The sequence below is a fragment of the Papilio machaon genome, chromosome 7 (genome assembly GCF_912999745.1).
Source record: "Papilio machaon chromosome 7, ilPapMach1.1, whole genome shotgun sequence".
Classification (NCBI taxonomy): Eukaryota; Metazoa; Arthropoda; class Insecta; order Lepidoptera; family Papilionidae; genus Papilio; species Papilio machaon.
The window spans coordinates 2,432,683-2,445,086 of record NC_059992.1 but is presented as its reverse complement, the minus strand read 5'-3'; the positions used below and the strand labels follow the sequence as shown (position 1 = coordinate 2,445,086).

The 12,404-nt window shown below is 32.2% G+C and overlaps 1 protein-coding gene across 1 annotated transcript; it reads right to left on the bottom strand.

The window, feature by feature from the left end:
- Positions 1-4,834: 4,834 nt before the first annotated feature.
- Positions 4,835-12,361, bottom strand: LOC106711577 (carotenoid isomerooxygenase). Its single transcript, XM_014503934.2, has 14 exons — positions 12,091-12,361; positions 10,565-10,668; positions 10,045-10,156; positions 9,367-9,513; positions 8,890-9,000; positions 8,623-8,720; positions 8,468-8,548; positions 8,285-8,365; positions 7,427-7,551; positions 6,926-7,102; positions 6,519-6,675; positions 5,994-6,055; positions 5,575-5,673; positions 4,835-5,186 (listed from the first exon to the last, which is right to left on the bottom strand). Exons 2-14 carry the CDS (start codon positions 10,665-10,667, stop codon positions 5,007-5,009), a joined length of 1,533 nt encoding a protein of 510 aa, XP_014359420.2. The 5' UTR covers position 10,668; positions 12,091-12,361; the 3' UTR covers positions 4,835-5,006.
- Between the last annotated feature and the right edge of the window lie 43 nt (positions 12,362-12,404).

Sequence of the window (12,404 nt, the reverse complement as noted above, 5' to 3'; positions counted from 1 at the left end):
GTGTCGCAGTACTGAAGTGCTACTGAAACCGGGTGGCTAAGGGTAGGTACAGTCGCGTACTACACCCTCAACTGACATTCAGAACATCGTCGAATTAAACGCGTAGTTATTTGTACTACATGTGAATTGAATTATTTTACTTAATACCTTACTCTATCTATCTCGGCTTATGTAGATTTAATAGACAAATCTATGTAATCAGAGAATAAATTAATGGTGTCTAAGAAACCATTAATTTATTCTCTGATTGTTTGTTTCGCATCTACGTTTGTAAAATTGTGATTTTCTTTTAAAAAGTATCGTCTCATTTTTCACGGCTTCTTCCCCGGGCTGTAACCGCAATATTTATTGGTATTTTATATTCTGTTTCTAAGCATTATATTATATTAAATACACGTAAATTATTGCAATAACTACCATTTTCACTTTGTTTATCGCGTTTGACATCTATTTACTTTGCATACGTTTTGTGACAACATACATACATAACAAATATAGCATCATGCATTCTAGTAGCAGAAAAATAACTATATCTATCTTTTCAAAGATAATAAAAGGGATGTCAACATATTTTTGCCCTGGTGTTTTGGCAGTGGTAACTAACGCTCAGGAAAATGCACTGATGATGAATGCTAACATATCTAGGGACCTTAAACGACAGAGTACTGTCTGTCCACTAATTAAATAGAAAATGTAATATAAATCAAATAGTATTTTCATAATATAAATGGCCACGAGCGTACCATATTAAGGCACTTGACATTGAAACATCGGGTAAGGACAGCGGTTCACTAAGACTCGAGTATTGAGTTAACAGCGATTTTTAATTTGTTTAATAATTCCTAAAAAAATATTGACTTTCAAAGAACAAGATAAATAGAGAAATCGACATATATCTATGTCGATTTCTCTATCATAATGTCTTGATCTAAGAAATTTAAAACCCCAGTTGGAATTAGTTTCAAAGTGTCCATCTATCAGATCAACGGTTGCATGCCCTTATCCCAGTTAACACCAAAAACTCCCTGCTTTAGTGAAATTTATAACAGATATAGCTTTGAATTCCCTTTATTACACGATGTTTTGTTAATATGCTGTTATCTTAGATCTCCTTTGACTATAGACTTTTTATATTTGGAATTCAAAGGATTAAATAGAAGAATCTTCAAAAATCGCTTCCTCTTATAAAATACACCAGACAACAATTGAATCCGATGGGATTATCCGGGTGAGGGGTGAGTGCTGTACCTCGTGACCTCGCGGACGGCTAACGGCAAGGCCAACGATCAAGTTCAAAATACAAATGTTATTAATTTAACGGAAAAACATATAATTTTGCATTCGATAAACGATTGTATATTATAATTATTTATGTTACTGAGGAAGAAAATCACAGAAAATCGTTTTGACTTTTATATTTATATGTCCTAAACACTAAATTTTATGTGATTACGTTCTGAAGCTCGTGACTTCGTCCACGCGGGTTTAAAAACTCAATAAGTAGGCAACGTGTCTTCTTCCAGACTATGTAATACATCTATTCCAAATTTAATCGATATACGTTTAGTCGTTCTAAAGACACGTAATAACAATCATTCATCCATTTTAACTTTCGCATTTATAATATTATTATGATTGATAGAATTGATGTTAAAGGAATGATAACAAAACATGAACTGTGATGAAGTGAATAATTATAGTTAATAGCAATGACAATTAGTTTGCGACAGAACTGTATAATGAGGCACGCAATGATCTACATCCGACGAACAATTTTTCATTTACTGAGCTCAAAGATTATCAAGTATGTAGATCTATCATCATTACCTAAAACGTAGTATAATGCAAGGTAAGACAAGTAAGGACTATCGCAAAACGCACGCGGGCGCTAACGACTAATTAAACTGCACCCTAACACGACGAGTTTAATTTTGTAGAATATAAAAGTCACCATATATTTAATCTTTAGAAAATACGATTAGGTTCAAAGTTGAATAACCCTGAATGTGAATATAAAAAACAACGTCCGTAACACGAGATGCGAAAACGTGACCATTGGCAAAGACCCGTGCCAAGGATAAAAAGCATTACATTGCACGTGATCAAATAATCCAACTCAGTGATCGATCTTAATACTTTATATGGGCTCTGTTTTACGGAAAAATTTACAATTCCATTTCATTCAATGATTTCGAAAGGTCCCCAATTGACTGAAAATAACTTTTTTAATTTTTGTTACAAAACTGTTTCTTTCATTTGAAAATATATTTATGGGACTATGCGAGGGCCTTAGTGAATAAGGCCCTTCGTACACAGGACTACGCAAATCTTAGATATCATTGTTCGATCGCGAGTATCACGACCGCGTAGCGCGCGGTCTACACACAACGTTGATTCGTTGACCTGAGTCATCTAATCGGTGAATATGTGCCCCGCGACTATACTGCTTTCACGACAAATTATCAACTGTATAGATTTGCTTCGCCATCTTGAAAATTGCAGCGACTTTTCTCATGGCGGTCTTAAATCTTAATAAACAGGTTGCGAGCGACCGTCTTTGGCGATGACAGATATAAATGTTGGTAAAGCGCGCTGTGTACAAACCACTCTAACATTGTATTGCGTAAGTCGCCAAGCGATTAAAATCGCCGGATTTCGAAGATTTACGTTACCTTGTGAATAAAGGATCTCAGTCGAAGAGAGTTTACGATGAGCTTAACACACTATCATAAGTAAAATTTTAGTAAATGTAAAATTAAAGTTTAGTAATTTAAGCGCGTAACTTAATAGTAAAAAAACAGTTAAAACATCTGTTTACACATTTATTGGAGTATATTTTACTTCGAAAACAAAAAAAGACGGAATGAAATGCTCGCGTCGCGACACTGAAAACTGGACGATCTTGTTTGACCTCGAAATATTTTGAGCCGGTACAGATGTGTATGCATGGAATCACGTAAAAAATAAGAAATTGACCAATTTATTGAAGAATGAAAAGATATACATCTATTTGAACCATTAAAGTATGTATCTTCATTACTTCAGTGTACGATACACTTTATAAAAAATATTACAATAAATATCCAACGTAATGTAAATATTGCATTCAAACAGATTGTATTAGTTTCATTGACATTTTTTTATTTGTCCTGGTTGAATTTACAGCTTTAAACTAAAAAGATCAGGTTAGGTTTAAATTATAATAAAATTATATAAAGGTAATGGAGCTGGCTCGACAACTAACAACAACAACAATTGGATTTTTAAGACGTGATAAAGTTTAATTGTACAGAGTGACCTCATTTGACGTTTAAAAGTGACGTAACGACAAAAGCTTCCGATCGTTGATTTTGCTGCCACCACACCTGTTGTTATCTTTGTCTTGTCAAAGCGAATGACAGGAATGACATTATATTTTCACGTATACAAATTGATAAACAGTTACAGTTGGTTTCCGAGATCAAAATCTCGGTATAAAACATATAGTCATCGATCGTATTATCTTTGACAAAACAAATATAACAATATGTTTTGAAGGGGTATTTTGATATAAAAAATCTATGATTATTAAATTATTTTACTTACATGTTTCATTTATTTTATTACGAGGAAATATTATGGAAATTATATCTAAAAACTATTCAATAACTCATGGTTATTAGGACACTCAAAGTAAAACTGAACTTTCGAAACTTGTTTACGAATTTGCCTTTTAAAAATATACATGTATAAAGTTATAGGTAAATTATATTTACTTCCCAGAATATTTGTCACGTCTGAACTTTAAAAAAAATAAAGAATAAACATTTCGTTTACGTCATATATTTTTATTCACTTGTAATGCGGTGACTCTTTGTCGGAATCAATTCTTCGAGTTCGATAGTTACGAACAAAAATTAATGGCTTAAAGATTTGTTTTATTTCACATCGCTTATTGTTGTAAGCGAAATTAATAATTTAATTGGTTTTTAATAATAATTAGCGTAAACAGTGTAATTATAATTCATAAGACTTAAAAAAAATACTACTTCAGGTTGTTTCATAGTAATAGTCCAGGAGCCAGTGACAGATTTTCATGACCAAGTTCCTCCCAATCGAAAATTCGTAAAATGCATAAGGGACTTAATACTATGAATACTAGCGACCGTCACCTGCGACTCCGTTGGTGGGGTGGTGCATTTTACGAAGTTTCGCTCGAGAAGAAATTGACCGAAAATATACCTGGCTCCCGGACTATAAGTAAGCATTTTGAAAGCATGTAATGTGCTATATACACGGTTATTTTTTAACTGCCAGAAATAAAAATTCAGGTAATGTTAATGTAGAGTACATATAAAATCTCAAATATGTAGTTAATATATTTTTTACTCAACGATGATAAACTACATTTTAATCCTGAAAAAACATGGACACATTACATTTTACAAACAAAATACTACAAGTCATTTTATTAATGAAATTGGCTATGATAAGGGGTGAAGTGAGCGAGTGGGCGTAGGTGATTGTCATTACGTATTTTTATGAATAGAGTGTGTGGAAACTACTATACCAACGTTATCTTTGTGTTTGCGCGCACGCACACTGATATATTTATTACAACCACTAAGTTGGGTTTTTGTCGGATAATTTTTAGATGTGTATGTGTGAGCGTGTGTTATTAGACCACGGTGAAGTGAGCGAACAAGAAACTTAGGGAAAGGAAATGAAATAATTGTAGGAAATAATCCTTTATTGTTATCTTAATATATCTTAGAAACAAGAACTATGCAATCTAAAAACATTTTTAAAACTTAAATCTAACTAAATTCACTATATTATAAGATATTATTGGAGGTTCAAGATATAGAAATTTATTTTAGTTTCACTAGATTCCAGCCTCAGACCGCTAATAAGAAAAATCTTAGTTTATTTTATTGACTAGATAGACAAAACTAAACTATTCTAGACACTTAAAAACAAACGAACTTCAATCTTAATACAATCGTCACTCTACTGGAGTTCAGGAGTCAAGGTTGAACGCGTTCTGATATAAACCAGCCGTGAAAACACTTGGGCGCTGGCGAAGGAGTATCAAATGTGACACGACCAACTTCTAACATCGTTCGTGCATCCAGCAATACAAGACTGATCCTGCATGCGTGAGAACCACAGAGTAGAACACAAAGCAGTATCCCTGCATCTTCTTCCTGTTATAAAAAGAAGAATTTGAATCATGTCTCAACATGATTAATAGAAACTAGGTATGATATACTATATAGCTAAATTATTCAATATTCGTATAGAGCCTGATGGATTTTCATAGAATATTAATAATAATAACAATTGCTATTTGTTTTTAACAGAATGTATCAAAGAAGCAGAGAGCATAGTTTTGGAGACTGGAAGTTAATAGTTATCGCTCATCAGACCCAGTTACACGCTTCAACGCGAGGCACGCGCGGCGTCCACGCGTTAACTACGGGTGAACTCCACACGGTCACATTTCAGCAAGCGAAAGAGTTCGCACTTGAATATTTTTATACATAATTTTTGATAGAAAACATTTGTTTTGTTCAAAATATAAATTATAATTACTTGCGCTTGTGGTTCTGGAACAAAGACAGGTTCACTCGCAAAGCTGTCCGCTTCAAACCATGTCTTATAATCTCCGGTCCACGTGTCCACCTTGACTACCTAAATAGTTAAAATTGTATGTATCAGTTATCTAAGCAAATAATAGGAAAATATTGGGAAAATTACAAATCTTACATTTTAAAGAAAACTTACTATTTGGAATTAAAAATTATTAAATTGAAAAAAAAAAGGTTTAAGCATAAGTCTACACCACAATTATTCGTCCCTATCATTTCATCCTGTCATTTTCTTGGATATAAATATAACTTTTATACAAGTATTTTGTCGGCTTCACGATAATAAGGTTTTTAAAACAACGTTGCCTAGTTAAATCTAAAACCTATACTCCTTGAGATTTATATACTTTTTGATTAACTTACCGCTCCGGGTTTTATGTTGTCAATATCTGAACTTATTGCGTAGAAATATCGGTACGAACGCCCTATAATAAAAACATAAAACAAAATTAATAACCATTGTTAAGACCAGTTTACGATATTTTAAAGTTAATATATAACTTATAAATGTTTGGTAAATATTTTAAATTCAAAATGTAAACTACATACCAATTCAAAAATAATTACTAACTAACATATAGAGTTTGCAGAGGACTTCATACTGTGGAAGTTATTGATTCAGAAGTGGACAAACAAAGGCTGACGATGATGATGATGATGATGATGGTAAAAAAGTTGTTTGATCGTCACTCAAGCAGTCCTTTAGTGTATATTTCTCTGACTAAAAATAAGAGTCTAGTCCTAGCAGTTAGTTATTGTTTATAACACGTTCGTAATAGTGACAATGAGATTGGTTTCAAATGTATCCTCATATCTTGTTACTATCATATTGTTATCTCTATTTTTTTTTAAAGAGATGAAAGGGATGACAATAACGGTTAATCTTACCGTTATACATATCGTAGTGTATTCTAGGCGTTTCACATCCAATGTCAGCCAGCAACTTGGCCTCTACAAACGTCATGGCTGGCGCTTCGAGTGGCATTTCGAGACGTTTCGCCCGCGCACGAAACCATTCGGCACAGTCTGCATTACTTTGTATCGACTGAAAGAATATTATTAAAAAAAATTATGGATAAGTTTAAACAATAACTATTACTCTCATAACAACTATTTTACGATCGTGTGTGACAATTAAGGTCTCTTGTATTGTGGGTTTCGACTACAGTGACACTCTTTCATCTAAATGAATAAAAGGCATACGTATAATGACAATACGTATAAAGGTTAATAATTAATAATACTTTTGAGTTCCTCAGATATGGATTTTATCATTTAAATACATAATCATTTACCTGCATCGCTTTGATATACATGCCGTTCAATATCTTGGCATCTTTGTACGTACAGAGGTCGAGAACGAGGCTTTGATCGTGTTCAAACGCGTTGATCACGTGGAAGTAGAACAAAGTCTCGGTGCTGTAACGTCTCACTTCTTCTCCGGTTTCACGACTTATCAGTACTATGTTCGTCTAAAATATTTATAAATAACCGTTATTTTTTTTATTAAAAAATACGTTTACCTAAAATTTTGATAACCCCAAGTTATCAAACATATGTCGTAACAGTAGAATTAAGTTAATGTTTTGTTTAGATAGATTAACTTTTAAAATTTATAATAATAATTTTGATGAAATTTGGTAACGTTTCGTTAGGACGCCAAAAATTTGTGCCCTAAAAAAATCTTAGAAATCGAAAAACTATATTTATCTACTCTAATGACACTAATTGCTTGCACTTTGATATTTAAAACATCATTTTTAGAATTTGGACATACAAAATAAATAAATAAATACCTCAAGTTTTGGATACCATTGTAAAGCAGAAGCAAAAGGTTTGCCCAAAAATACATTCCACAATACTGTCCTTAAAGATATCGTCATAGGCTGTTCGATTAACACGAAATAGTTTTCTGTTATGCCTAAAATAAATAAATCAATAACTCGGTAATCCTCTACCAAAATTAATATGAAAGAGATGTGCCAGGACCATGTTAATAATCCGTAATTCCTTACTCCTCTGTGTTAGGGTCGTGAGTTTATATAAAACTAGCTTTTACCCGCGACTCCGTCCGCGCGGAATAAAAAATATAAAACGGGGTAAAAATTATCCTATGTCCTTTTCCTGGTTCTAAGCTACCTGCCCACCAATTTTCAGTCAAATCGATTCAGCCGTTCTTGAGTTATAAATAGTGTAACTAACACGACTTTCTTTTATATATATAGATTAATGACTATAAATAACATTACGTTAAATTATATGAGTAGTGAAGTATAAATTACTAGCTGTCGCCCGCGACTCCGTCCGCGCGCAATTAAAAAAAATGAAAAATAGATGTTGGCCGATTCTCAGACCTACTGAATATGCTCACAAAATTTCATGAGAATCGGTCAAGCCGTTTCGGGGGAGTACGGTGACGAAAACTGTGACACGAGAATTTTATATATAAGTTATAAGTAATATTATAAATGCGAATGTTTGGATTGATGGATTGATGGATGTTTGTTTGAAGGTATCTCCAGAACGGCTCAACGGATTTTGATGAAACTTGGCACGGTTGTAGAACATAGTCTGGAAGAACACATAGACTAATTAAAATTTGTTTAATACAGAGTCGCGGGCGACAGCTAGTATAAAAATAAATGTTAATTTACCAAATGAATGCATATACGCGGGGTGCATTTGCCAACGAGGTTTCATACTGCCAACGATATGAGCATTTTCGAACATATCACCTGGAAATAAACACCAATGTAAAATAAAATGAGTGTAGTAGATATAAAACATTATAAAAATAAAAAAAAAATCGTTTTTAGTGACACTTTTTGCTTGTTAACCTTTTTCAGTAAATGGAAAATGTATGACAACGTGTCTCATCCCCCGGCTCGTGTAGGACAAACCAATGTTTATGACGTCACCTGAAAATTATACAAGATATCACTTTGTCTCTATAAACACAATAATCTAAGATAAATTGTAAAATTTTGCTTACCATTTGGCAAAATATGTGGATGAGCCGAATGGTTCACGATCGCAAAATCTTTAGTTAAATCTTTTCTTTCTAAAGTTTTCAAAGTCTTTGGGTCCATTCTAAAATATAATGTAAAGTTTAGATTAATATATAACTGTATTTTTTTATTTACTTAATTTAGTTTATTCATCCCAACAAGTTCATAATATTGATGTAATATTTTAGGTTAAAACTGCAATTGATTGATATGAAGTACAACTTTACTTTAATTATATAAATAGTGCTTACCGATGTATAATAGGAGATTCCGTAAAAGTATAAATTTCATCACCCATAGGGTATACGGATACTACCGTGTTATCCGACAACTTTTCTAATGGTTTAAAAAATGCAGTGAACCTAAGGAAAAAATAAAGACTTAAAGAAGTTATGCGATGCGCTGCGATGGTTAATTAGAAGGACCTTTTGGATAGGCCTGTCTTTCAAAAGTGAAATGTCACCAGAGCATTTCCTAGTCCGTAAGCCATTCTTAGGGGTTTAAAATTATCTAATATATTCATTTGTACTGTGCTGATGTTAGAACGTTACAACTGAATTGAACCTCTAGATTTCAACATTTTATGTTAAGATACAAATTGAATAAGTACCATTATACGAGAGATATAAGCCAATAAAGGAGAGATAAAGAACTATAAAGACATGGCATCTGAAAAGGATATAAGAAAATAATAGAAACAACAAGATCAAATTAGTAATGAAGTCAACCTGTCAAAGATAGTATGGCAAGGGTCCGGAACCGATTCAGTAGCGAATTCTGTCACAACAATACGATTCGCCGCCTGATTTCTTTTGTACGTGTCAGTACGTACGAAGCGGCACTGGTATGTCGCCGTCCCCTCTGAGATCTTGAAGCTATAAATGCACACATTTTATTTCCCAATTAAATAACTCGCCGCCTCAAATTGCAGCGTTTAAAAGTTACTAAGGAATATGCTTAGTTTATATATAGTATGGGACCATCAACAGAAACAACATTCAAGAGAAAACAAAGTACAGTCAAAACCGTTTATGGCGACATCGTTTAGAACAACATACCGGTTAACTTGACCAAAATCAAAGGTCCTGGCTGAATGTTATATACATATCTTTCCTATTAATACCTGTCACCGGTTGTTACAACTATCGGTTTTTACGACTCAATATGAGTAGTCCCTTCGATGTCGTTATAACAGATTTTGACTGTATTTCTCACTTAAAGGCCGGTCAGCTCAAATTCCTCCGGTACGCTTCACTTACGACCACTTAAAACCAAAAACTTCTCATTTGTACTTTCCTGTATATAACTAAAACGCCTAACAATTTAGCTAACAATATCCTTTTAGAAAAAAAATATCCTAACTCCTATGTATGTTTAATTCATTAATGTGTATAGATAAATTCAACCTGTGCAGGAGGGCTGAACCATCGAACATGTGGTCAAAAGACATCGATCCAACTTTAAGTGTTCCCGGACCATTTCGTAGAAGCGTACCTTGCAGCCACAATGGTATGTGACCTAAAATTAATTGTGATATTAATGTATTATAAAATCCAAACATTATGAATGATATGCTTGTTAGCTACGAGATCATGTATTTAACGTGAAAGCTAGCTAGGACTGCTGGGCTTATAAGTGACAATTTTGATTTTTAATTCAGACTGAAATAGCGTTTTAGTAAATACACATAAATTCAAAAATAAAAATACTTCTTAAGGTCCGAGGAGGTCTTTGAATGAAGAAAGTAATATAGAACTTTTTTGATAGCAATATATTAGCTGTTAAAGTATGGATTGATTGAGTAAAAGAGAATATGCGTAAGAAATGGGGGTGTATTCAGATACATATGACGACTTGAGGGATGCATAAAAGAGTAGTACATACTGTGCCATCCCAATGTAGGGACAAGTAGATTTAAAAACAGACCTGTAGTATTTCCCTTGAGTGGAGTCGTTATTTCCTCTTCGCAAGATCTCAGAAACATAGAGCTTGCGCAGTTTGGATAACAAATATCTTTATTTTCAGTCATTCTAAAACAATTTTTGACGTCACGTTATGTTAAATATTTAATTATTCATTATTAATTTAAATGTGACGTCTAGAAAATTATTTTTCCACGATATTTATAAATGTCTAGGACAGATACATTATTGTGAGATATAGAAGGACTAATTATGTAACACATTGCATCTAAACAGTGGTCACTTCGCTTTATAAAATGGCCTTCTATATCCCTTGATTTCTATCTTCTATTTTAAAAAAAGAAATGAGGGACATTGTAACGGAACGGATTTTACTCTTTAGAGACATAATACTATCGTACCTATTTCTTTACTCGTATACTCTGTAAGGTTGATATTATTTTTTTATTTATATTTACATTGGGACTTTTTGTTTATTTAATTTAATCAGATAAATTTAATGTAAATTGTAATAAAAAAGTAAAAGCTATGTTGGAGTATTAAGTTACCGGTACATTATAAATAACTTAGATTTATCAGCCTGAACCCAGTTGTCGGTCATTGTGCCCGTATATTATACTAGCAGTTGCCCGCGACTTTGAAAGTTTGAATTAAAACAAAAAGCCTAAGCTACGGACATCAGTAAAAGTCCCGAAAACCAGTCCAGTTGTTTCGAAGATTACCGGGAACAAAAGCAGATTTGGGGACAGATAGAAAAAAAAATTAAAAACTTGTTTTTCGTTACAAGCAACTAAAATATATCTTGTATATGAAATATATTTTTTATGTAACATACAGACAATCCAATTTAATAATTGTTTAGATAAAGATGTTTAAATGTACACAGATATTTATGAAAATCAAACCTGAACCAAACTACAAAACCAGTTACGTAATACTTTTAATAAAACAATTGGACAGATTTTCTTTTAATTTCAACCATAATAATAAAAAAACAAGTTTAAAATTTTCTTGTCTTTAATTACATTTTTCACAATTTTTATTTAAAAAAAGAATTTTAAATCTTTATTACAAGATAATGATTAATTTAGCATAACTTAAAATTTAATTAACTAATTAGATTTTTTTAATAAAATAAATAACTCAAATCTACAATATTCTACACTTTGGTGGAATCTTATATTTACTATTCAATAAGCTATCGAAAATTTTGTAAAGGTATACATGCCGAAATATTTATGTAGTTTTTCGACTGTGTTTTTAACAGCTATGAAAATAATATAGTGAAATATAAAATAATTTCATGCGACTTAATGTTTATCAAGGAAAATTCGCTTTTTACTATTTAATCTCCGATTAACATTCTTTAACTAACATCAGTTTAAATTTGAAAGCAATATTATATCGTAATTAACATATTTTTAACAAAAAATACATCAAAATAAACTTGCATTTTTAACGCTACAAAATTAATCAAAAGAAATAATTTAAATCGATTGAAAAAAAAAGGTGAAAATATAATGAACTTACTTTTATAAATATTTAAACACTTTTGAATCACAATTTTGAATACAATACAACCATGCTCCATTTATTTTGCAAGGAATTGCATTTATTAGGCACGGTCGTCGCAAACGACATCTCGGGTCAAATAGTCGCCATTACTTCCAACGCTATGCATTTTATCCTACATATTCACGACCCTGATCCGATAAGACTTGCTACACTGATATATTTGCGTAAGGAAAAGCAATCAAATGATCGCTACATTTAATTACATAACAGGATTAATTTTACATAAACCAAAATACATATCATAGCAACAAAAATTACAATACATGATG